This window comes from Adiantum capillus-veneris, chromosome 16 (assembly GCF_014529385.1).
Source record: "Adiantum capillus-veneris isolate H3 chromosome 16, ASM1452938v2, whole genome shotgun sequence".
Taxonomy (NCBI): Eukaryota; Viridiplantae; Streptophyta; class Polypodiopsida; order Polypodiales; family Pteridaceae; genus Adiantum; species Adiantum capillus-veneris.
This window is the reverse complement of record NC_140946.1, coordinates 38,985,252-39,011,866: the sequence shown is the minus strand read 5'-3', so window position 1 is coordinate 39,011,866 and position 26,615 is coordinate 38,985,252. Positions and strand designations below refer to the sequence as shown.

Below are 26,615 nucleotides of genomic sequence, written 5' to 3'. Positions count from 1 at the left end.
GTAGGATATGCCCAACATGGTTGTGGCAAGGAAGCTCTTGATTGTTTTCACCAAATGCGAATAAAAAAGGGCCCCTCTAAAAATGGTTGTGGCAAGGAATCTCTCGTCTATTTTCACCATATGTGAAGAAAAAAGTGCCCCCTTGCAAATGGTTGTGGCAAGGAAGTTCTCGTTTGTTTTCACCAGAGGCGAAGCAAAAAGGGCCCCTCTTCAAATGGAATCACCTATGCATACGCCTTATAGGCATATGGAATTTTGTATCTATTTTTATCATATGAAAATAAAAAAGGACGCATCTATATATACAATCACCTATGCAATGCAAGACATCACCTTGGGAAAGTAATTTTATTCATAATGAGTTTGCTAATGAGGGGCTCTTGGTGAAACATGTTGTGCTTGGAGGTGCTTTGGTTTGTATGTATACCAAATCTAGCACTCATGTGGGAAGAGAGAACTTTATTGAAGAGGAGGAGAAAACTAGCTGCTCTAGGGAGGAGAGAGAGCAAACCAGCCTTGAATCCTGTAAGGTAAAGCAAATCTTGAAGAATTGAAAATAGAGAGGCTGGAATTTTTTGAAAAAGATCCAATGCAAAGGAAGGATGCAAGGTTCCTGATAATGTCTTTCTCATTCAGGATAAGGTTATGGCATACACATGACCATTTTTACAAGTAATGCCAGTCCAAACCTTGCAGGGATCTACTTTTTGAGGCCAATACATTTTTAGAGAATAGTAGGCTATAGTAAATTATCCTGTTGTAATTGAGGGTAAAACCAAATATTAATGCATGAAGCTCTTCAATTACATACTCCTAGGTGGACACTGTGAGGGGGGTGTTTGAGGCTACTACATGGCAACTGGAGAGAGAGAGAGAGAGAGAGAGAGAGAGAGAGAGAGAGAGAGAGAGCTTTGGACAACCCTGATACAGACGGTGAAGTATGGTTGATTTTTGTGGTGCATGCTACATCTAAGCCATTGCATGCTGCCAAAAACAAAAAAAAAAAGTGGGTACAAATTCCTGACGTCTTTGGACTATTGTGGTTGCGAGAACACGGCCTCAATGAAAAGGAGGTGGAGATCAATGTGGTTGGGCCAGCTACAAAGAGTTGTGGACGTCGTTGTCAAGTTGGTGAGTTGGGTGCATGGCTGCCGTGTTCTCTACCACAATAGTCCAAAGATGTTGGGACTTCGGATCATCTTCTTCCATAGAAAGTAGTCTCTTGGAGAGCTTCTTGCATAGAAAGTGGTCTCTTGGAGTGCGTTGACTGGGATATGCGGACTACAGAGTCACGTGGTTGCTGGTGTGCACTAGGCAAAGGTGATCTATTCAAGAGTGAGAAAGAAATCAGGGCTAGCTGAGAGAGCACGGCTTGCCATCTAGAGCAAGGAGATTGTGGTTTTGAATAACTAGGTGGGTTGCAAGTGCCTCCTTCTTTCAGGGAGACATATCATTGTTGGATACATGGATGAAATAGTGAGAAGCGCGGATTGCACGTTGGGGAAACTTGATGTCAAGGGTGAGCATTTCAATTAATCAAATTTTTGTTTGCAAATATTGTGTTGAATGTTTAAAATTTTGGTGTTTTGTAATAGGAAACTCTTTGTGCGTAGGTTATTTTAAGCATAGAGGAGCTAGCATGTACTCCTCGTACAAACTTGTTTCAATGTGTACATTTTGAGTTGCCTTGATGAAGAAGGATACAAGGAAAAAATTAGCACATACTTTTGATGGGTTTGTATAGAATTTTTGATAGTGGTATGCTATTTATAAAAAAATTCTCAATAGTGGAGAAGCTCTCAAAAAAGGTTTGTTTCTCAAAAAAGCTCGCCAAAGGAAGCTCGCAAGAAAATCAAACCCGAACCTCTCTAGATTTCAAGCACATTTCGACCTTCTACAAGAGTAACTTGCTTTTCTTCCTAAGAGACATTATTGAGCTTAGGGAAAAAGACTTTTTTCCATGAGAATGCATGCATGCTTCAATGGAAAAACCCTGTCTTCAAATAATTTTTGAACATGTTAGAATGTGCACAAAATTCAAGGTGTATAGAATGACCTAAGATAAAATAAGTGTCTTAACTTTGGTATTTTTGGATGATGTGACACCATAAATCATAACAAAAATCGAGGCATGCTGTTGGATTAGCTAAAAAGTGATTAATGCCAAGAATCATGGTTGGATTAGCTAAAAAGTGATTAATGCCAAGAAGCATGCAACACATGCAATAGTTTAGAGGAAAACCATGTGTGGGATTTTCTTTAAGTTTGGGAGATGACCCTAAAGTTGTGACAATGTTCTTGTTGCACTCCATTTAAAAGCCAAGTAACAAGACAATATGAATGCAAGTGTGGTTTTCAAGGAATCGTATCATCCATGTTAAGTGATCCATTGTCCAAGTTAGGTGTAGTCTCTTTTCATTTGAAGGATTGCACTGTGTGATCCTTGTTAGTTCCTTTCTTTCCACCACCCGTCTCCTTTGAACTCTCGGTCCTTTCTGCCTTGCTCTGCCCTTGTCTCATCATCTACTTGATGAGAGAGAGAGAGATGAAATGTTGTATTGACGTCTTCTAAAGGTATATTGACCCTATGAGACCAGAGAGTTACATCATGGTGAATCTGATACAAGATATGGATTCAAAAACAGAAAGAAACTAATTAAACAAAAACACTAATAGAACTGTAAAAGTGGGTATCAAGAACCTAAGAGGTACATATACAAAAAGAGGGTGTGTATCTCAAAGAAAAGATACAAAATGGGGGATCTGTGTATCAGAATCCATACATGGCTCGCATCAATCGCTGCATGACCGTGTCAATGTTCTCCATAGTGAGAGTCTGCACATGGCATCTTCCATGTCTCGCCAATATAGATTTGACCCTCTCATGGAACCACCTCCGTAGATGGAAGCATCCCCTCATCTAGGGCCTCTCCCGAGCTCTGCTGCTCGATCACTCAATATACCTTTGCTAGTGATGTGCCCTGTATTCTCCCTGTATTCTCCTCTGGGTCTCATCTTTGCTCAATCTCTCGATGGAAGAACATTGTGATCTGTCTCTGGGTGTGTCCCGATGTGTCTCTCTCTCTCTCTCTCTCTCTCTCTCTCTCTCTCTCTCTCTCTCTCTCTCTCAATAACCCTGCTCGATATTGTTGACTCCAATAGATAAACCAGGACATCTCTGATCCTGGTATCTCATAACTCTAGAAAGAGCACAAAACCCTCTCTAACGAGGCCGTGAAAGCGGCCACATATCTCATAGTATGCTATACAGTGGTATATATAGTGAAGCTGTGTCTTTGGCTCTCTCTGAGAGAGCTGGCACAACCTGGCCTAGCTGAAATGCTTCGATATCGGCCAACCTCAATCTCCAACTGATGTGATGATGTCCGAATCTCTCCAATAGCACATCGTAATCTGAGGGACAAGTGTCCATGTAGCCTAGAGGATCAACATTTAAGTAAATAACCACTATAAGCAAGCACCATTTATATTAATGAATACGTGCTACCATAAAAGAAAAACAAAAGCTCCCCAATGAATACTTACCAAACAGTACTAATATTGGTAACTCTTACCACCAATCAAAATTGCCCATATGCTTCTCACCAATGAAAATAAAGTAAAAATAACACTTTACAAGTCTGCTTCACCACTATTCTTGATACAATTGGCAAACAACACTGAATTTGAAGATGCAAGTTAAGAAAAGCTTCACTTGACTATCTTGTTTACACTAGGTTGTAACATGTTAGCATTTCCAACATGTAATAACCTAGGAACCCATCACATTTCAATCTCAAGAAAGAATGCAAAGGCTACAAATACTGAATAGCCTTGGCTCGATGTCAACTTTGGAGATTCTGTGGAGAATTGAGTATGTGGAACCATCACTAAAGGCATGAGAAACATTTTGAACACACCATGCTTTTAGCCACCAAATGCGGAGGCTCTCTCACTAACAATGTCAATGGTGCCTTACTGATTCACCTTGAAGACATTGTTGCACTTCAAAAGCTTACATGACCTTTTGTTAGTCACAGTCAAAGCTTCACATCGCCGCAAATTCAAACAGTGTACATCCGTACTCAAATGTACCATCTCACAGCTCTACATCGGCTGATTTGAGCAGATAAAACCTGCTCTTTTGCTGCACATTAGCTACACCACCAAGCATTGACATACATGGAAAATACGAGCAGTTCCAGATGCCCATAGATTGTGATCAAAGACCATTTGCTTATGCTTTGGTCTCACTTATCTCCAAGCACCAATTTGTTCTTTTTGAACATGCTTGCACAAGCCCCACATCACATGCCATGAGCAATAGTGTGCGCCTCACTGAGGATAGCCGAAAATTTTGGCACTAGCACCATAACCTGCAATAGGAAAATGCGCATACATCAAAGGTCAAAAACCTGTCAAGAGCTCACCGAAGGCGATCCCCTGTATATAGACAGAGCCTCTGGATGTGCTATCACGTACTTCTTCATGAACAATGCTTCATCTGTTTCTACAAGAGCGGACAAAGAAGACTCTCGCAATAAGCCTTTGGAGCTTAGCCACTCAAATACCTTCCACCGCGGCATGACAACCCTGTCGATACTCGAAGTCAAAAAGACAGGGCATTTCACAAGATCTTGCACGGGACGTTTCATCATTTTCAACAAGAAATTCACCCGCTTATTCAGCGCAGCCTCGGGGGTAACAAGAATAGAGGGTTCTTCTCTCACCATTTTATGCACATCTGCAGCATCAATACCAAGCCCAATGATATTATTGACCCGGAGTTGTAAGCTCTTATGGCTATGGGGCAGAACAACCTTCAATGCATTCTTCAAACTTGAGCTCTTCTTCTCAAAGCCTAAGCTCAAAAGGAAATCAAAAGTTGGGTTCATCGACCTCTTTAAAGACCTATCACACACCTGAGGCCTTGATTTCACATACTTCTGCAAGCTCTCACCTGTTATTCCTTGTTTCTCAAGAAAATTTATCTTTGGGACAACCCGCTTTTCCAAGCTTCTGAAAAACAAACCAGTTGAGCTCTCCATCAAGCTACGTATAGCATTTTCATCGAAACCCTTGCTCCTTAGAAACTCAACATGCTTCAATAGTCTGTCCCTTGCACAATCTACAATGTAAGGCTCCCGGCCTATCAATGACACCGATGCCTTGACATCAAAACCCAAGCTTTGTAAAAACTCAGAAACCTGCTCAATGCCACTCTTTCGGTGGCTCAGTATGCTAGGAGTTGTCATGATTATGTTGCTCAGCTTCTTGGCGTCCTTAACCATGTCTTTCAAGCACAAAAGTGTTTCCTCTAAAGCATCGGTTTTGCGTGCCAAAAGCTCCGGTAAGCTCGTAAACACGCTTTTTGCTTTTTTCAATTCTGCAAACACTTCCTTCAAAACCTTCAGTTTTGACGCATAGTCCTGCTCAACATCTCGGAGCATGACACTAGGAAAATTAATGACAAGCTTGATTGCTTCACTGTTTCTCAAGTAAATGTTGTCTGTAAGAAATGTAAAGGCAGGCTCAATCTTCTCAACTGGCAAGGTAAGAAACCGCTCCAACTGGTTGGTACCGAGCCTTTTCAAGAGAGTGCCTATGTCCTCATCAGGAAACTCCAGCTCTCTTAGTGCTTTCACTCTCTCTTGCAGAGGCCTCTTTGCCAAGAGCGGCACTAAGCCAGGCACAACCGTTAGAACTTGCCTGAGAAACGAAGCATCCAGTTCAACTTTCTGTAAGCACTTCAACACACGATTCAAGCTCTTGTTTAAGTCCATGGTCATCAAAGATGGATGCATAGAGATAGTGTCAATAAGCTGCTTCTCTGTGAAACCAACACTTATCAAGAAGCTCAGGTTACTGAATATTTCATCCTGGGATCCTGACAAATTTTTCAAGGCGGTCAAATTCTCATATTCTAAAATTCCAAGTAAATGCGCTACATGCATAATAGCAAATTCAGGGGTATTATCATCATTGACAAAATCTCCTGCTGCTTTAGTCTCATTTTCCACCAGCTTTGTATCAACAGTGCTTGAATCATTTTCACTTAGTTCTGTGCTAGCCACATTTTTGGCACCCACAATCACACCAGCATTTCCAGGTGTTGGGACCATTTCATGACCTTCAACAACGTCGCACTTATTGCTCTGGAAGGTTTCTGCAATTGTCAAAACCTTCACATTCGTGTCGCCATGCATAATATCACCATCAATCATATACTCTTGAACAGTGAAGGAAGCCACGTTTGCAATGCTGGGAACAGCATCATCGACATCCTTTTCCTGAATGTTCACTTTCTCTGCAAATGAAGAACCGGAGATATGCCTCATGTGACGAGGAAAAATACACTGCCTCTTGCAATCCGATCCAAGTCTTGTCACCATGCTGAAGGAAGATGCCGAAGCGGAACTGCGTGAAAATAAAAATCGAGAAGCATGCTTCGCGAGGCGAGCTGAGCGGGCAAGCAGGAGAATCGCCATCGCCCAGATGCTCACACAGAACATGGCGCAGACGACATCCCTAAAGCTTAGTAAACGTCCGAAGTTCAATTCTCCTAACCGCGTTAACAAATGATAACCTAAGCTCTATGTGTATATGTATGTATATTCTATCTATAAAGGCACTCAGAGTGCCCTTTACACCTGTCGAGAACTGCGAGTTGAAAGCTACAGTCCAAAAATCCTATGGGCACGATAAAAGAAGGAGAGAGAAAGAGAAAGAGAGAGAGAGAGAGAGAGAGAGAGAGAGAGAGAGAGAGTTCATCAAAGGCGGCCAGCCATACTAGTTTATATCTATATCTATCTATCTATCTATATCTATATCTTCTATATTAAAAGGGAAGGGGTGGCCCTCCACGTAGCTGCAAATCCCTGCAGCCAAGGCCTTCCCCTCCCTTTGGTGCTCACATTAGCCCTAGTCTTTTGGCCTTCATGGCACAGCTAGCCGCCCACGTGGCGTCCCCCTTCTCATCGTACGTCCAGCACGGTCTCGAGCTACGGGTGAGTGGAGCGTGAGACTCGAGATCAAACCCTTTGCAACAAGCAGAGCGAGATGGGAGGAGTGTTTGGACGACCTTGCAGCAAGTTTGCAGGAAAACTCATGCGAAAAACTGCTCGGTTGCATAGTCGCAAACACAACAGGCCCCCTCGATGGGCACCATACGCGGCTTCAATGCGCACTTCTTATTAATCACTAGATCTCTCTCTCTCTCTCTCTCTCTCTCTCTCTCTCTCTCTCTCTCTCTCTCTCTCTCTCTCTCTCTCTCTCTCTAATGATGGCGCTTCACAACAGGATCTATGGCGATAAGGTGGGCCATTATGGCATATCTAGGTGTTCTTCATAGCCTATCCCCATATCTTGGTGTTGCTGCAGGGGTTGGGGTAGTGTTGACGGTGGCAAGGCGGAGGGTACCACGACGGTGTTGCGTGTGTGCCACATGCAAGCCAAGGCTGCGGGTGGGCATGCCTCTCTAATGCGGGGCGGGCCTGTAGCATCTTCATGCCCTATATCGTCCTCTCTACTACCTGCTTTGAGTCTTTGGCTGCGACTCAACCCCCCCCCCCCCCCCCCCCCCCACAACACAGACACACAAATAGTACACACCATTGAGTGCCACTAAGCCTGCATGGGGCCGGGTGCAACTCGGGAGTCATTGCAAGCACTCTCCAGCACATGGCTTGCCACACCCCATCCCCGGCCTGCATCCCAAGGTCATGCACAGATTTAATATTTACGTAATTACCTAAAATTTTGTGTAATCACAAGGTCTTATTGACATATTTACATAACCACACTTAACATGATCACAAACAAGCCAGTTGAGAGCAACCTGGAAACCCACAAAAAGCTAGTCGGGCAAGGTAGTTTTCCATGCGGGCCCGTAGAGAAAACCCAGATGCCTGACGGGCCCGCAACATAATATATATAGGGCCCTGATCGGGCCCGCTGAGTGTTATTCCTTGAGCCACTTTGAAGAGAGAGAGAGAGAGAGAGAGAGAGAGAGAGAGAGAGAGAGACAACCGCCTTCGCGTACGTCGAGAGGAGAGAGGGGGTCATGTGGGAGCGTGCTTTGCATCGTAGTGCGCGGGAGCAGCGGAGTACCTGACCACACGACCTACATGTGTGTGTGTGTGTGTGTGTGTGTGTGTGTGTGTGTGTGTGTGTGTGTGTGTGTGTGTGTGTGTGTGTGTGCGCGCGCACGCGTTGTGTGGTAGCGTGGCTTTTGTCGTATTGGACAACAGTCATAAGGTACCTTACCACACAATGTGAGTGTGTGTGTAAGCTGTTCTACGGAACAATGCTTACCACGGGGGCATCACCTCGGTGACACGGGAAATATGGTGTCCTTATGGTAAGTATTGGCTCACTGTCTGGGTACTACGTCGGAAACGCGGCGATTCTAGTATCCTTATGGTCAACATTCCTTTCCCTTTCCAAAAAAACAGATAGACATCAGTCAGTAATGCGGCTATATGATGCTCATATGCAAGCCATTATTGCTCTTTAGATTCGGACAACACTTGATCAGTAATGCGGCTAATTGAGTGTCGTTTGTTAGAAGCATTTGTTTTTGCATAAATGTGGCGTTCAGGTCGTTAACCCTGCCGTACGAATGCCATATAATTTGTATGTGCATGTACAATTCATTTTTTTAAGTAATAAGTATATGAAATACTTGGTCGATAACACAGCCGTACTAATGAGTGAATTGCTTGATTTTTTTTTTTTAAGTGTTCTTGTGAAAATATATACTATCTAATCATATTCAAAAGAATGAGTTATTCATCAATCATTGTTGCTATTTTAAATGCTACATCTACATAAGTAATATTCACACTATGTTATTTCTCTATGTCTACAAATAACTAATATACTTTCAATTTAAAAAAGTATATGCACACATTTTGCATGTAAAACATTCATTTTAAAGAGAAAGAAGTTCTTTGCAATTTATGAGTGGTCTGTAAGTTTTAAAATGAGCTAAAATGAAAATTGGCAATATGTACATCATGATGCATATATCTTCTATTGGTGATTTTTTTTAAAGTGATAACGTGCAAAATATAAACTCACGTCTTATGTTCTATCAAAATATTTTGAAATGTTTTGGGTTTTTAACCTATTCTATTGGATCTGGATGATTTTCTTAGGAGTTACTTAGTTTTATTACATTTTAGGAGTTACTTATTTTTATTGATTTTCTTAGGAGTTACTTATTTTTATTGCATTTTACACAATTAAACATAGCATTTTAAAGTCAAAATGACTATCAACCTTAATGAATATAATATTGCACAATTTTTTGAAGTCTTTGAGTTAGGATATGGTTTGTTTGAACTAGTGTGACAGTGCAACGTGCAAAATATAAACTCATGTCTTGTGGTTTCCAAAGAATATGTTGAAATGTTTCAGGTTTTTAACCTGTATTCTTTGATCTGGATGGTTTTCTTAAAAGTTACTTGTTTTTTTTTGCATTTTACACGAGTAAACATAGAGCGCAGGTTTCAAGGTGAAGGCCAGTATGAGTCGCTAATTCCTACAGGGATCTGAGAATTTGACCCCCACCACAAGGTCAGGATAGTGTTGGGCAATATGAAAGTTTGTTGCAGAGACTTAAAAGAAGATATTCCTCCCTGTTATGATATGGGAAAAATAGAGCTCTTGGACAAATTGTGGGAGGAGTAGAAGGTCAAGATGAAGCGGGTGAAAGATGAAGACCAAGCTTCCTTACCCAAGAGATTGAAGATGGCCCAAGATGCGTAAGCGGTTTTGGGTGGCCGATCAGATGCCAACGGCATCGGCACAATCATGTGCACGGCATTGAATGCCAAATATGCTCATCTAATCAGCATTCCCCACGAGGCCCTGGTGGAGGGTACAAGGGTTGGAGCAGGCTCTTTTGGTGTGTGCATGTTATACACCATTAAAGGGGGGATTTTATATTTACAAGCTTTTGTTTTTGAGTTTTTGGAATTGAAACATTATTTTTGAGCTTTTTAAGGTTTCTTTTACACTAACAATATCTTCAAATATTAGTGTGGCATGAAAAAAGTCTACATTAGATTGTGAAATCCTTCAATCACCAAACATCAACTATAACATGCATGCATGTCTTTGCTTGTGGGAATGTATGCTCATGCACATCTCTTATTAGCTTGAAATGTAACTTTAAGAAAAGCACCATTTCTAATTAGTTTTGATTGAACATCATGTTCTAAAGAATACCAAGCAACATACATGCCATAGTCTCCAAATAGCCTAGCAAATCAACTCAAGAAACCTCAAAACCAAACTAGATTCCAAGTAGCAATATGATATGCATATCATACCACATAGCAAACCTCCAATCACATAATCAAGTCACACGACCACCAAAATGCCATGTCCGAGTCATGTTGTCACTATGTACATAAAACATGTACATCAAAACTTTAAGGGGACTTTCAGTGTCCGTAATATTCATGACACTCACATTAACCTTAACGTGTTGGTAGACAAGAATGTCCTCTTGGTGCATTTGTTCAAAACACTCAAGAGCTTGTCAGCCTTGCCCAACTTGAGTAGACTTTGTTTTTAAAGCATTACAAAGGAATTCTAGGAGAAGGGATTTTTTAGGACACTTGCTGTTGATGGATGCCAGTTTTCATGTTATTCAAAAGCATTATACCCTCTATTAAAGCTTCTACATGAAGCTTATGAATAGTACACATGGTGTAAGTGTGGCATTCCAAACTTGGTCATCTTGGATGGAGGTTATTATAGTATTTTCTTTGGCTGGTCTTTGTTGATGGAGGGAAAAGTGGTTGTTCCCTATAGAAATAGTTGGTCTTATATGCCCTTGCACTCAAGGGAGAGCAAAAGCAAAAACAATATTCAGCTCTCTAGAAGCAACATGTCCACAACTCGTGTACAAATTAGGGAGGAGGCCGTGTGATATAAGTTTTTACTTCTGTATTTGTATATGGTATCTTCCATGAACAAATCTTACACCAATCATGCTAAGGTTTCTCAAAGGCATAGGCAACTATACACAAGGGCTACTTCGAAGCGATGTAGTGTGGGTCCCTTTTGTCAGTGGATATGTACGCCAATTTTTATGTCCTTAGCAAAGAACCTAAAGCTTTTGGTGACAAAATGCCCGGGGCGGTCACTTTTTAGAATGTGTATGATATCACGTGAGTTAACCGGAGAGGATTATTAAAAGACCAAAATGTATAAAAATGTATACATACAGAGGGGGGTGGGGGTTTTTTAAATAGGCTCATAGTGTAAGTATAGTATGTATATTGGGGTATTATTAATTACCTCTTGAACGCACGTGATATAAAGGTCTTTTGATAAGTGACTTCCCCGAGACAAAATGTAATCTTTTGAAATGCACTTCCAGTAGGATGTGCCCAAAGTGTCCACAATCAACGCTTTGATATGTTTAGATTGGATGCAAAGAGAGCGCTTCTCTTCGAGCAGGGTGACTTTTGTTATCTAATTAAAAGAATGTGGCTATGTAGAAGCCATCGGCTTGAGGGAACAAGTTCATGAATAGATTTCTAGACAAGGATTAATGGGAGAAAATTACTACACTTGACAACATATTAGTTGATATGTATACCTAATGTGGTGCTCTAATTAAATCTCAACAACTATACAAAGAGCTGCGCAATTATGATGTGTGGTCCCTTGGTATGCACTAGTTGCAGGGTATGCCTAACATGGCAAAGATCAAGATTATTTGAATTTCTATACAAAAATGCATTGCAATGGGCTCCCTTATTGTAGTCACTTTTTTGCCGCTTTTAAAAGATTGATCTAGCATTCAACCACTTGAAAAGGGAGAGAAAATATATGACGATATCATGAAATAGCATCTGTTGGGGGAGGGAATCATGTTTGGCAATGCTTTAGTGGATATGTATGCCAAATGAAGTGCTCTAGTGAAGACAACAAAAGTCCTTGATGATGATGAGTTGCCTGCTTGAGAGATTCTGTTTTGGTCCTCACCTATAGCTGGTAAGGTTGACCAAGAGGAGAAATTGCAGAAGGAGGGTCACCCTCTAGATACAATCACCTATCATCAAAGCGTGTAGAAACTTAGAAATCATTTGAGAAAGGTAAAAGAGAGCATATTAGCATACATATTAATGACGTTATTACTACTTTCTCAAACACCCCAGTTGAGCTTAACTTATTAGAGTACATTTACATGAAAATGCTTTTCTATAGCCCAGGCTTGTATATTTGACATGCATACAATAGTACGTCTATCCTACCTTCAAGAATTGCTAAGGTAATCATTGTGACTATGTACATTATTCATTTTGGTAGTGGATTTACCTTGATTCTTGATAAACCATGTAATCTTTTCTTCTCTAATTTTCTCTATAGTTTCATAACTTACAATTGAAATTCCTCACACCAATGATGCTTATTATATTTTTGATGTACCTCAATTTTATCCACATGTTATATTCTATAATGGTGGAGTTTTCTAGTAGCTGACAAGATGAAGAGTGTTGGCACATATTACTAAGAAGCTTCATCAGATTGCCATAACTTTTCTAGTTCTCTCTCTCTCTCTCTCTCTCTCTCTCTCTCTCTCTCTCTCTCTCTCTCTGAATGAGGGTAGGGAAGAGGAAGAAGAATCATTCATAGGAGAAAGAAATAGTTCCTCACTTATCATCACTCTTCTTGCTTAACATAGCATAATAGCATAGTAATGAAGATGAAGAAGATGGCAAGCTTAAGCATTGAAGCATGGATCTTGGTTGGATTTGCATTCCATATCCAAGAGTGTTGGTGTAGGATCTCAACTTCTCAACAAGATTGGAGCAAGAGATGGAGCTCTTGCACTTTGCACCTCGTACAATGAGTGTGTGTGTGTGTGTGTGTGTGTGTGTGTGTGTGTGTGAGAGAGAGAGAGAGAGAGAGAGAGTACCCTGCAAGCAAGTCCCCTAGTTGCTTGGGTTGGCCCCTCTTTCTAGCTCATGCTTTTTGCTCATTGGCTCTCTCAAGCCTAGCCAATCATAAGCCTGGGTCAAGTCAAGCAGTAGAGGTAGTCTTTGGACAAGTGTCCCCCTTTCCTCTTTGAGAGAGAGGGCTTGATAAATGTCTAAACAATTAATTTAATTAGCTAAATCCTCATTGGACCTCTCTCAGGATCAACTAATAGGCTTTGGACACTCCTTGAGGGCAACCTACCTAGGGGGTTGACATGTGTCCTTCTTGCCTCTTGAGCAAGGGGTGCCCTTTTGGAGAGAGAGGTCATCCAACCATACCCCCTACTTGCATGGCTCGCCCCCTCCTTTGTAGGCTTGCATGTTGAATTTCAAGCCCAAGCTACTTGGCCCCCTACTTGCTTAATTAAGCATCTAGTTATCAAGCATAGGGTTAGTAAGAGTATGGCCTCTCTCTCTACCATCCCCCTAGCTTCAAAGGCTCACCCCCTCCTTGTAGAGATTGACTTGGACCTTCAAGCACATGCCTAGCTTAAGTTGCACCTTAGTTAGATCAAGCATCTCATGCACTTTTAATTATCAAGCACCTCAAGCATAGGTCTAGCTTTAACCTAAGGTATAAGGACTTTTACACAAACCTTTGGAAGTCTTTAATGAAGCTAACCCTAAGGTCTTTAAGCTCCATTAGCTAGCCTTGCTCTTTGACGTACCATCTCTCCTTTGGACCCCTTTAAACTTGGCCCCGTGTTGAGACAGATCCATAAGCACATGTCTATATTCTAACCCTTGTTACCATTTATTCTCTCACATTAAATGATCAATTTAATATGAGAAAATCATTTGGATTGGTTAGATATTAGATTTTATGACATTACCTCTCTCTTGAAATCATAGTCGTCCTCGAATATGAGGTAAAAGAGATAAAGCCTTAGTCATTAGTTGATGTTTCTTAGCTGGTAGATGATCCCTTTTTACCCTACAACATCATTCCAAGATGGATGACTAATCCATTTGGTGCTTGGGAGACATAGCTGCCACAAGCATGTCTGCTCTTCAGTCCATTTCATTCTCCCAAAGTAGAGTGACAAAGTCTACTTGGTGTTTGAGAGACGTCATCATCACAAACACGAGTCTAAGCATGCATACTACTTAAATTTGTGCACAATAAAAAGAGAATTAGTCTTCTAAGACAAAAACGTTGATCATTTAAAAGAAACATGTACATTTGCTTACTCTAATGTAGCATTGTAAGCATTGACAAGGTTCATATTATCCTTCAGCTGTATTCCTTGCATCCATCTAGCATCTTCAAAAGGATAACTTTTGAACTTAATACGATACCATCGGATAATCTTACCATGTCATAGTACCTTGTCTTCATGCCGAAGGATAGCTTTGGGTTGTAGCACCTCTTCTTGGTCTTTGATTTTTGGAGGGTCTTCAATAATTGGTTCTCTTGGTGGCTCTCCTTTGTAGGACTTAAGTAGGCTCACATGAAAAGCATTCTGTATGAGCTAATGCTTGTGCAAATTGAGTTCATAATCCATCTCATTGATTGGCTTCAAGATTTGAAAAGGACCATAGTACCTTTTTGCTGGTTTAGCATAATACTTTTGATGGCCTGTAGGATTTTTGCCCGTCGTTTGTCTCAATCGAGCCATGGGAAACTTGAGTAAGACCCAATCATTTTTGATGCTAAGGCCCTTCTGTGCTTATGAACAACAGCCTTTTGCCATTGTTGAGAGATGGATATAGCCTCCTTAACCTTTTGGAAAGATTCTTGTAGGTCACAACTATACTCATCAGTAGCAACGAAGATCTTCATGTACTTTAAGTAGCTAGGGACTTTTTTGTTCTTCCCTCTATGATCTCAAAAGGTGTCTTTCCCGTAGTAGTATGGACAATATTATTGTATGCATACTCTACAAGGGGTAAGTACTTCTCCCATTGTGAGCGTTGATCTACTTCTGTAACATAAGTCTTCAGTAGATCGAGAATCGTAAGATTGGCTATCTCACTTTGGCCATCCGTTTGTGGGTGATAGGGCAAGGAGAAATTCAATCGTGTACGTAGATTTTCACACTACAAGAGGCTATTCATATTAGCGACGCTCACACAGCGACGCTCAAAAAAAAAAATTCCCGGCGTCGCTATGAGCGTCGCAAATTTACAAGTAAATTTGCGACGCTCATAGCGACGCCGGCTGGGCTAAAAAAAATAACAGAGAGCGCCCAAAAACTCAGATTTCAGATCTGAGTTTTTCGGCGCCCTCAAGCAAGGAGCAGGTAACGCTCTCCCTCTCTCTCTCTCTTTCTTCTCCACACACACACACACACATGCACACACGAGGAGAGGAAGGAGAGCGAGGTATGCTCCTTCCCTCTCCTCACTCTCATGTTCCCTTCCCCTCTTTCTCTCTCCCTCTCTCTCTCTCTCACACACACACATAGTGTTTTTGAGAGAGAGAGAGAGAGAGAGAGAGAGAGAGAGAGAGAAAGAGTACAAACATAAACAAAAACGCACACACACATACATAAACAAAGAATGCACACACACATTGAGAGAGGAAAAGAGAGAGAGAGCATGCATAAACAAAAAACGCACACATTGAGAGAGGAAAAGAGAGAGAGAACATGCATAAACAAAAAACGCACACATTGAGAGAGGAAAAGAGAGAGAAAACATGCATAAACAAAAAAACGCACACACATTGAGAGAGAAACTAATTTAACGTCGTAGGAAACTAATTAAAATTAAAAGACCTAAAGATCTAGCCGACGAGGAGTTGAACTCAAGACCTATTATTCAAGAGGGAAATGGCATAACCAATCTATCATACTTGGCATGGGTGATAGAAAGGTTATACCATTTATCTCTTTTTATTGGCACACACATCCACACACGCGCACACACACAAGAAGAAGAGAGTTATAACGTCGTAGGAAACTATCCTAAAAGACGTTAAAGATTAGGCTAGATGTAGACTTACTTTAAATTAGATTTAGGTTTATTTAAGTTAAATTAGATTAGATTTAGGTTTATTTTTAGTTAGATTTACGTTTATTTACGCTAGATTTAGATTTACGTTATATTATATTAGATTTAGGTCTCCATAGACTGCGATGCCTGCATGAAGTGGGTGAAGAAAGCCCTCAATGGAATATAGGGTATTGTTGCCTTCACTCATGGTGGGCTCCGTCGATCCAAAAGTACTGGTGAAATGTCTTCAGAAGATAGGGAAGAAGGTGGATCTTCAGGGCGGCAAGAGTCACTACATCCCCGACAATGACCATCTAGACAACCTCTAGTCATTCAACAGCAACTTCAAAGTTAGTAACAAGAGCAAGAACGGTCCAAAGGGCCAATTGCTGTCGTCAGATGTGGATGGAGATGAGGCAGCGTCACCGCCGGAAGTTAACTCTCACATCTTTAGTGATGAGAATGCCAACTCTTGCCGAGTTATGTGAAAAATTATGTGTTAAATCAGTTTTAAGGTTCTTATAATCCCTGTTAGTTTAGTTCTTTGTTTTTAATATAACATAATTTACGTTTAGATTTAGGTTTATGTTATATTAGATTAGACTTAGGTTTATTTAGGTTTACCCACACACACACACACACACACACAAGAAGAAGAGAGTTTTAACGTCGTAGGAAACTATCCCAAAAGACGTTAAAGATTAGGTTAGATGTAGACTTACGTTAAATTAGATTTAGGTTTATTTTTAGTTAGATTTACGTTTATTTAGAGTTGCGCTTATTTACGTTAGATCGAGTCCATGCAAGAATTACTTACGGTTTAGGGTTTAGAGTTAGACGAACAGTGAAAAGATCTACTGTGAAAAGATGTTAAGATGCTGTGAAGTGCTACAGCTAGAGAAGAGGCAAAGGGGTTTTGTCCACTACATGCAGTATCATGTAGACGTGGGTTTGTAGATTTCTTGTACCCACAAATATAGGTATTGACCAATAAAGACGAGATTATAACCCGGTGGTTCTGATCTCCGTGCACCTCTAGACCAAGGTGTGCGGGGATTGGACATGACTAGAGAATGTGAGGTAGAGAGAGAGAGAGAGAGAGAGAGAGAGAGAGAGAGAGAGAGAGAGAGAGATAAAACGAAGAATGCCAATAGAATATTAAATTTGTTGTCCAGGTTATAAGATTTTTATCCTCATTATGAGTAGTGACGAGGATGTGGGACCGTCCAACCGAAACACCTATCTCTCAACAAGGGTCTTATGTCCTTGTAATCAATGCAAGCATGCTGTGCGACGGACAAGACGTGTTTCTTTGCAGCACGTTCACGAATTTGGCGAGTTCGATCTATCTATTATAGATCGAGTTGTTGCCAATTATAACTCGTCGGACTCTGACGCTGGCCAACAAGCAGCAATCTTGCAACCCAATAGACGTGTTCGCAGGCGCTTTGGTCAAGCAGCATATGTGAGGCCACAAGATGTAGCCTCTGACAGCTCGGGGGATGATCATGCAGAGCACATTCCCAACGAGGCAATGTTTGAGCCCGAGATTGATGAAATGATCGAGACGATCATGGATTCAGAAAGGCTTATCTATGATGATATGAAAAGTGAAGCCGATACGCCATTATATAATGGAGCACGTATGTCTAGATTGAAAGCACTCCTGGTTCTTCTCAACATGCAGGCAAAGTTTGGATGGAGTGACACTAGCGTCACAACGCTTTTCAGGTGATCTATTACAATTAGTTTACTTTAATAAAAATCTAAATGTATAATGATCTGATAGATTTTTACACGACTGTATCGTATTTTTATGTTGTGTAGATTGCTTAAAGAGCACATACTACCAGCTGACAATGTGATGCCAGATTCCCGAGATGAAGCAAGAAAGATTTTGCGAAACTTGGGGATGGATTACAATTCTATCCACGCTTGTCCTAATGACTGCATTCTTTTCAGAGGGGAATACATAGACATGGAGAAGTGTCCAAAATGTGATTCCGAAAGATATCGAGTAGATCTCTACAGGACAAAAATTCCACAAAAGGTTTTGCGACATTTTCCTCTGCTTCCTCGCATCAAGCATTTCTTCGAATGTAAGTCCATGGCCGCCCTAGCATCATGGCATGAGGAGAATAAATCTTCGGATGGTGTGCTACGAATTCCTGCAGATTGCGCAGCTTCGAAACATATAGATGGAACATGGTCGGATTTTGCCAGGGAAGCTCGAAATTTGCGCTTAGGCCTGGCTATGGATGGCGTAAATCCATTTGGTCAAAGATCAACATCTTATAGTGTATGGCCCGTTGTCATCGTCAACTACAACATTCCCCCGTGGTTGACTCCGAAGAAGGGGCACCTATGGCTAAGCTTGATTGTGCCAGGGCGATATAAAGTGGAGAATATGGATGTGTATCTTCGTCCACTATTGGAAGAGCTACAACAATTGTGGATTGGAATAGAGGTGGTGGATATGAGCCGACACACAGGACGACGGAATGCTTTGATAAGAGGCATTCTAATGTGGACCATGCATGACTATCTCGGGCTAACAGAATGCTCAGGTGATCTATTGACACTCCTCACTCAGACACTGTAAATCTTGTTTTTTCCCATAGTTGATCTATTATCATGTGTATACGTGCAGGGCTTCAAACAAGCGGATACAGAGCATGTGTCACATGTGGACCTAGACTGAATGCACGTAGGGCGCCCTCACTGAAGAAGCAAATCTACGAAGGTCATCAAGCGTATCTTCCAGAGAATCATGTGTTACGCGACGGCTTTTTGGGAAGAGAGCCACCAAGGATGTCTGCACAAGCATGGTTAGAGCAGAAGGAGATGTGCGATGACGGATTGCCTCCAGGGATGAAGAGACTATCTCTATGGTACGAGTTACCATACTGGCCCCGACTCATGATCAATCACTTGCTCGATCCAATGCACATATTCAAGAATGTGGGTAATCTACTATGGGACCATCTGACCGGCAAGAAAGATACTTTGGGAGCCAGAGTTGACCTTAGAAATGTGGATCGTATGGAGCAATATTGGCCGCAAACAGCGTCTGATGGATCGATAAAACTCCCTAAAGCACCATGGATTTTCATAGGAGCCCAAGAACGCAAAGTAAAAGAGACCATTCGATCTTTGCGGACCCCCACTGGCGTAATGCACTCGCTCCGAACGTGTTTTACTAAAGAAGGAAAGCTTACCAGTTTGAAGTCACACGATTGGCATAAAATGTGTCAGGTACGTTCATGGTGGACTTTAATATCATTGCATAAAATGTGGACTTTAATATCATTGCTGCACATGCTTTACAGTTTATTTTACCGGTTGCCATTGAGGGATGTTTGTCTCTCGACATCCGTAACACAATCTACAAACTTGCAAAGCTGGTGCAATGGATCTCACAAAAGGAGATCAACGTAGACTCCATACCATTCGCCAAACTAAATGCTGCGGAGCTTGTGTGCATGTTTGAGAAACATTTTCCTACTACCATGCTAACCATTCAGGTGCATCTTCTTGTTCACATAGTTGATGAGGTGGAAATAGCTGGCACAGTTCATTCCAGATGGATGTTCTTCTTAGAATGTTTCATGAAAACGCTTAAGGGATATGTGCGTCAAAAGGCACGTCCGGAGGGTAGCATGGCAGAAGGTTGGTTGGTATCAGAGTCCCTAGTGTACATTGGAGAGTGGCTAGACGGATTTGATAAAGCCTGGGACACGCTATGGCGAACCATAGATGATGAGCGCATATCTGGGATTGTCATGTGCAATCTCGGTGTTGAGAAGAAGATGACGAAAGATCTAGAGGCTAAAATCAACCGATTTTGCATGCTTCACAATCCAGTGATGCAAAAGTGGATTTCACAATATGAGGATGCAAAGCAAGAGCGACAGAGGGCACGAATCGAGTGGAGACGGGGAAGACGACCACCGATGCACTATCCGACGAGTCTGGAGAGCCTACCAACATTCATGAGCTTAAGATGGTTGCACAACCAATTGAAAAGCGCACAACAATGCGGTGACGAAATGACTGAGGAAGAGTGGGAGTACTCTCGGGGTTGCGCGACCAAGGTAAGTTTGCAATGTACGACTAGCTAGTGACTTTATTTCTAAACGTTTGAACGGCCACTCATAATCTTTGTTCGTTGTAGTATAAGTCATACACAGCAGCATGGTGTAAAGGTCGACATTTTAGGGTGGAACGGATCGACAAAAAGCGTTTTACTCAAGATTGTGGAATCATGGCAAAATTTGAACAGTCTAGTCGACGACGTTCCTCTGATGAAGATCCTGTGGTGGCGGAACTCACTTACTTCGGCATGCTACAAGAGATTTTGAGGATCAATTACAGAGGATTTTTTGTCGACTTGTTCGACGTGCAATGGTTCAAGATAATCATGGAGGGTCGCAACGCTACTGTGCGTAGAGGAGAGTCTGGTTTTCTTGAGGTGGATTCTACTAAGAAATGGACTGACCTAAGAGACACTTTCGTACTACCCGAGCATTGTGAACAAGTAAGTATGTAAATAGTTAACATCCCCCTTTTACAAGTTATGTGCTTGAAAGCTCTCATGTAAGTTATGTGGCTTTGGTAGGTAATATTTCATCCTACAAAGTCTACATCAAACTGGTGGTACGTCATAGAGGTAGCCCCTCGTAGTGCAAGGACGTATGAAGGCTACCATGTGCCAATCACAACGGCATCAATGGAGGAGATCAGAGAAGATGCTCAATCAGAAGCCGCTGCGGTGGTGCCAGACGAGCATCAAGATGCTACTACTCTATATGGGGTGCATGCAGAGGAGCTACAAAATGAAACAAAGGATATGTGTTTAAACGGAGAGCTCTATATAGATATAGGAAGTTATGCTGAGTTATGCGAGGATGAGAGAGTGATCTCTTAAAGCCACAAATATTGTATTTGAACAATTTTGCTCCGTGTTGTAAAGCTCTGGCTCTCTAAGTACCTTCCATGGTGTATAACGCTCTTTTCTACTCGCGCTCACATCTTTTGATTGAAAATTCTGAGTTTTCGACTTGCCTCTTCTATCAATCAATTCATTGCGTCATTGTATTTATATGCGTCATTACGTCATTGTATTTAATGGTCTTTGCGTCATTGTCTACTCTATTCATTCAATATTAAGTTTAAATATTCGTGTGTTTAATGCAAGTATGGATGATGAGGAGTTTCTTTCTTCTTTGTCACCGCAGCAGAGACAGTGGACGTGGAGCGTCATCGCTCTGGCGCATCATCGCGCGTTCCTACTCCATCTGCATCTCCCTCTCTTTCAGAGCATTCGGCGCGCTCCAAAGCTTCGGTGTCGACGAGATGATCTTCACACTCGTCTAGACACCGGCGCTCTAGTGGTGGCGGTGGAGGTTGTTGTGGGGATTCCGCCGCCGATGCCTCCGCACCGCCTGGTGTTCGACGAGGCTCTTTACCCTCCCCTTCTTTGCCCGCCCCCACACCAGCCACAGCATCGCCATCTACGCCAGGTTTTGCGCGGCTGACTGTTCCTAGCAGCTACACACCTCTACCTACTCCGCCAGGAGCCACCCCACTCCACACTCCTCGCTTCGGGGCCCAGACGCCGATGGAGACACCTGACGTCCGTACCCCCATCGACACGCCACTAGAGACCCCTGCCGAGACACCCAGGTTCACGCGTCACCGGCCAGAGGGCTTGCCTTACTCCGTCGACTTCAGCGGCGGCATCATCATGGATGATGACGGCAAGAAGGTGATCTCGCGCATGCGTGGTCTTTGCTCTCAGCTGTTTAGACACTACATACTAAACAAATGGAGTGAAGTACCAAGTGATTTAAAAGCCAGAGTCATCAGCATACTTCATGATGAGTTTCCCGTTCCAACACGGGATCAGTGCTTCAATGAAGACCTGATGAAGATTCGAATGGGCGAATACTGCAAGCACAAGCGTTCCGAAGTGCAAAAAGCAATCAAGCATGGGTGGAACAGGCCAGATTGGCTGGCCAAAGAAGATTGGAAGAATGCGAAGAAAGCAGCACGCGAGAATCCCGACAAGTGGAAGCAACAAAAGGATGCAGCCAGAGCGCGAGTAGAGGCAGGGAGCTCGCACCACTTGGGGAGCCGGCTGTGGATGGGCATCATTTGAGGCCGATTTTGTAAGTGTTTTCGCATTGCTCTTTATGTTCGATAGTTTAGGGTTTATGAGTTTTTTAATTCTAACATAATGAAATCTTTGTATGTTTTGACAGTGGTCGATGACAGGACGTGATCCCACACCGTACGAGCGCGAGTACGCAGGCAGGAAGGGCTTAAACGCCCTGATGGACATTCTCAGTTCTCGCGGCGGCATGGTTAGTATTAGGGTTTACTCTTTTCTATTTTTTGTATTGTTTTATAAATGTCGTTATATGTTTATACTTACTGAAAGCTGTCTTATTGTCTTTTTTTGCAGAATCCGACAGATACGTCGCTTGGACGCGATGAGACGTCTGACTAGACGACGTCAGTTTAGCCGTAGCTAGATAGCATTAGTTTAGGGTTTCTCATAGCTTATGTATCATGAGACGGATTTTATACGTCTTTTTGAACCATGTATATTATTACATTTGTCACCGCAGTTCATTTTGCCAATCAATTCTTTATGCCTATGATGTTGTACAATTGTCATTATTACATTTGCCAATCAATTCATTTTGCCTATGATGTGTACAATTGTCAATTTTACGCTTGTCAATTTTGCAAACAATGCGTCTTGTGGGTGACTATTTTGGGTCTATTATCTACCCTTGCACTTTTTTTAAAAAGTGAATCAAGTACAATATGGTTGATGGGTGGTAGGGCATTCAATGCCCTGTCACCAAAAAAAATTTCTCTCGGGCGTCGCTATAACCGTCGCTACTTATGGCTCTGTAGCGTCACTATGAGCGTCGCTATAGACTTCTGTGTAACCGTCGCTATAACCATCGCTATGAGCGTCGCTATGAGCGTCTCTATATAGCGACGCATATAGCGATGCCTATAGCGACGCTCTCGTAGCGACGCTATTAGTGACGCCGGGGGTTATAAAAACCCAGTGTATTTCCGTCGCTAACAGCGTCACAAGAGCACACAACCTCTTGTAGTGTCAAAGAGACCTTTCCAAAAACTATTGGTCATTCTAAGATCTCTATCTGACACGATGGATGTTGGCAATCCATGGTGTTTGAAAATTTGAGAGTTGTCATTTGGTGTGCCTTGATAGTCTTATTTTGACAAACATAAATTGTTCTTTCTTGCTAAACAGGTCAACTATTGCCAATATTCCCATATTCCCATGGATAGCCTTGTGTAATCCAAAGATAAAATCCATGGATGTAATCTCCCATGGTGAATTAGGGATTGGCAATGGTTGGAGTAATCCAAGTTGCTTCCCTCTATCATGCTTGGTCTTTTGGCATACCACACATTTTGAAACATACTCTTGTATGTCCACTTTCATGGTAGGCCAATAGAAGTACGTCTCTACTCCTCGAAGAGTAGGTTGAATGCCTCTATCCTCACATAGGGAGGAGCATGGGATTCATACATAACTTTCTCACAAAGGGAGTGGGTAACACATAGCCTATTGCCATGGATAAGATAACAATCCTGCAAGGTGAATGGTTCTTCTTTCTTCCCCAATGCAAGGGCTGACATTATGTCTTTAAAGTCGGGGTCAGTAGCATACTCATCTACCATAGAAGATAGATCATTGTGAGTTTCTATAGACACCGCATTAGCTCTTGGTGGTCGTGAAAGTGCATCGGCCACTTGATTATGCTTACCAGCAATGTGAGCAATATGAAAATATAATTGTGCAAGAAAATTTTCCCACCTCATTTGTTTGTCGGAAAGCTTGGTTTGCGTCACGAAGTACTTGAGACTTTTGTGGTCTGTTCACACAATAAATGTGAAGGGGATCGGGGAGCACCACAGACGGAGAGTGAGAGAGAGAAGGAGACACACGACACACAGATATGGGTGGGGAGACTCCAAAGGGTGAGCAGCCCCCTATACACTTATGCTATGTATAAGGTATACAAGTCAGTGGGCGCCCAGACTCTGGGCGGTTGGGCAAGGCACAGACGCCTATACCCCAACAACCTCCCACTTAAAGGCGACTGTGCCTTTAAGCAAGGGAACCTAGTCTAAAGACTACAAAAGGTGAGAGAAAACCGCTCTCAACCGATGCCCACTAGCTGGCTGTGATCGTGTGCATCCGGATCTACTGATAGACAAACATCCCGCTGCGGAAGCCACACAGAGCTAGCTCCAAGCTCTGCAAAGAGTCTACAAGAGCTCATGCACTCCTGCAAGTATTGGTCCAATACCTGCAAACCTCCCCTATGCTCTATGCCGAGATCAGTCATCGAACAACTAATCAACCTTGCTGCAAATTCTCCCACTGCAGCTGCTATGTCGGGACTCGAGATCGGCATCTCGTACATAAGGACACCGAACATTGATGCAACCTTGGCAACCTCTGCCACCTCCAACTCAGAACTCAACTCATGGCAATCCTGTCCCCTATCATAGAGACCATGGCACTCTGACTTCGAGCTCTGGAGTGACTCCTCGTGCCCACCACATATCACATGTGTACCAAGAGTATCCATATGTCTTGAATCTGCATCAAGCTTTGGCATAAGCATATCAAGAAATGACTCCACAATAGTCGACATCTCAACATCCATGTGAGTCATCTCTGTCATCACCTCTGATGACTCATCCTGCTGTGACTCACTAGAGCTGTCCCGCTCTACCTGTGCATCCGTAGACGCAACCTGCACAACAAGGTCACTGCTCTGAACTCCATGCAAAGCATCCTGCAACCCACAAGCAAAAGAGACTCGCCTGCTCTCTCGCTCTCTACCTGGCTGCATGATCACAGAGACAACACCGTCTCTCCCGTGATCCACATGCAATGGGTAACCTGTACCACTCTTGGCACCTCTCGCAATCACTAGTGAACCCAAATGCATCACAAAATCTCGCTCTCGTAGCAAAATCTGACATCCACAATCTCTAAGCTGACCAATGAAGATCAAACTCACTGTCAAATCTGGTACATAGCGCACATGTCGTAACAAGTAAGATGCACCACTTGGTAATGACAGTCTCACATCTCCTGCACCTGCTATCGCATGCACCGATCCATCGGTCAAACGTACACTGCCAAGCATCCCGCTAGAATAGCTACAAAACCATGCACGATGAGGCGTGACATGAAACATAGCATTTGCGTCTAGCAACCACTGCGAAGGGAGTGCACTATCCACATGTATAGCATCTCGTGCATAGCTCGAGGTAAAAGTGACATCCTCATCACTAGTATACTCCGACACTACATGTGCCTCAACTGTCAAAGCAACTGAGTCCATGGCATCACTACATACATCTCTGAGACTGCCATGTCTCCTACGATGTCGCATACGACGAAAACAATGCCGTCTAACGTGTCCAGAATGACCACAATACCAACATGTCACCTGTCGGCGTGCTCGTGAATGTACATGTCTCACACGAGTCCGTGATGACTCAGATCTATCATACATATCATGTAATCTGTGCCAAAGTGCTCTCGAAGTAGTCTCATACATAACAAGAGCATATACAGATTCTGCAAGGTGCAAAGAGAGCGTAGATAGTGCCATCTCCTCTAGCTCCTGCCACTGATCGTCAGACATGTTTGAAGGTCTACCTGCATCACCACTCAATGGTCGATGCAACCCTTGCTGTGTCAATGCATCAAGCATACACTCTCTCCATGCTGCAAAGTCTGACCCATCAAACATGCACATTTCGGAGAGATCATAATCTGAGCGATCACCTATCTCTGCCATGAGCAGAATGTAGCAAACTAGAAAGCAAAACCACCTCACCAACCAACACCTGGAAACTGTCTACAAATATGGCCAGAAACACAATGTAAAACCTGTGAGACATACTCCAAAATAGAGCTCCCACAATGTCAATACAAGTCAGCCCTAAACTGGCTCGAATCGCATCAACAAAAGTCTGCAAATATGGCTCAAAACCTGATGCAAAGTTGCACCAATAACCGTGCAAAACCTTGCACAAAATCACAAGTCAATATGACTTAATCGCGCATAAATATCTGACAAAATTTTGGCAGAGTCTCCTTTGTAACTGGAGCAAAAGCTCAACAGTAAACCTCAAAGAGACAATAATATATGCCACGATGGCCAATCCGGGAATAAACTCGACCGGAATCACCTCACAAAGTCATACATATGAGCATACCCGCTCTTGCCGGAGTACCACTCAAATAATCTCAGCCATAAACAAATACACAAATCCATATATGGCATACATAAACTGCCAAGACCATGGCAACATAGCTCACTCTCGCATGAGTGGCTCTCTGGACAAATGCATATCCAAAAACCTGTGTACACCTATGAATTTGCTGGTTGTTGCAGAAAATACTTCGTGTGTGTGAGATATACCAAAAACAGTGTTTTTGGGACCCGAAAGTGCACAAATAAACCTGCTGCTGTACCTGCTGTAATTCAAAGCAGAATTTCAGCAAATAGACATCACCATCGCGTCTAGAGCGTGCCAAAACCCTAACCTAGACTCCTGGATCATGTAGATCTGACTCTGTAAGACGGAGCTACGCAA

General features: G+C 42.5%; 1 protein-coding gene across 1 annotated transcript; it reads right to left on the bottom strand.

The window, feature by feature from the left end:
• Positions 1 to 3,599: 3,599 nt before the first annotated feature.
• On the bottom strand, positions 3,600 to 6,583 carry LOC147438882 (uncharacterized). The gene has a single exon (XM_086484846.1). The coding sequence runs from the start codon at positions 6,510 to 6,512 to the stop codon at positions 4,419 to 4,421; it is 2,094 nt and encodes a 697-aa protein (XP_086340972.1). The 5' UTR covers positions 6,513 to 6,583; the 3' UTR covers positions 3,600 to 4,418.
• Between the last annotated feature and the right edge of the window lie 20,032 nt (positions 6,584 to 26,615).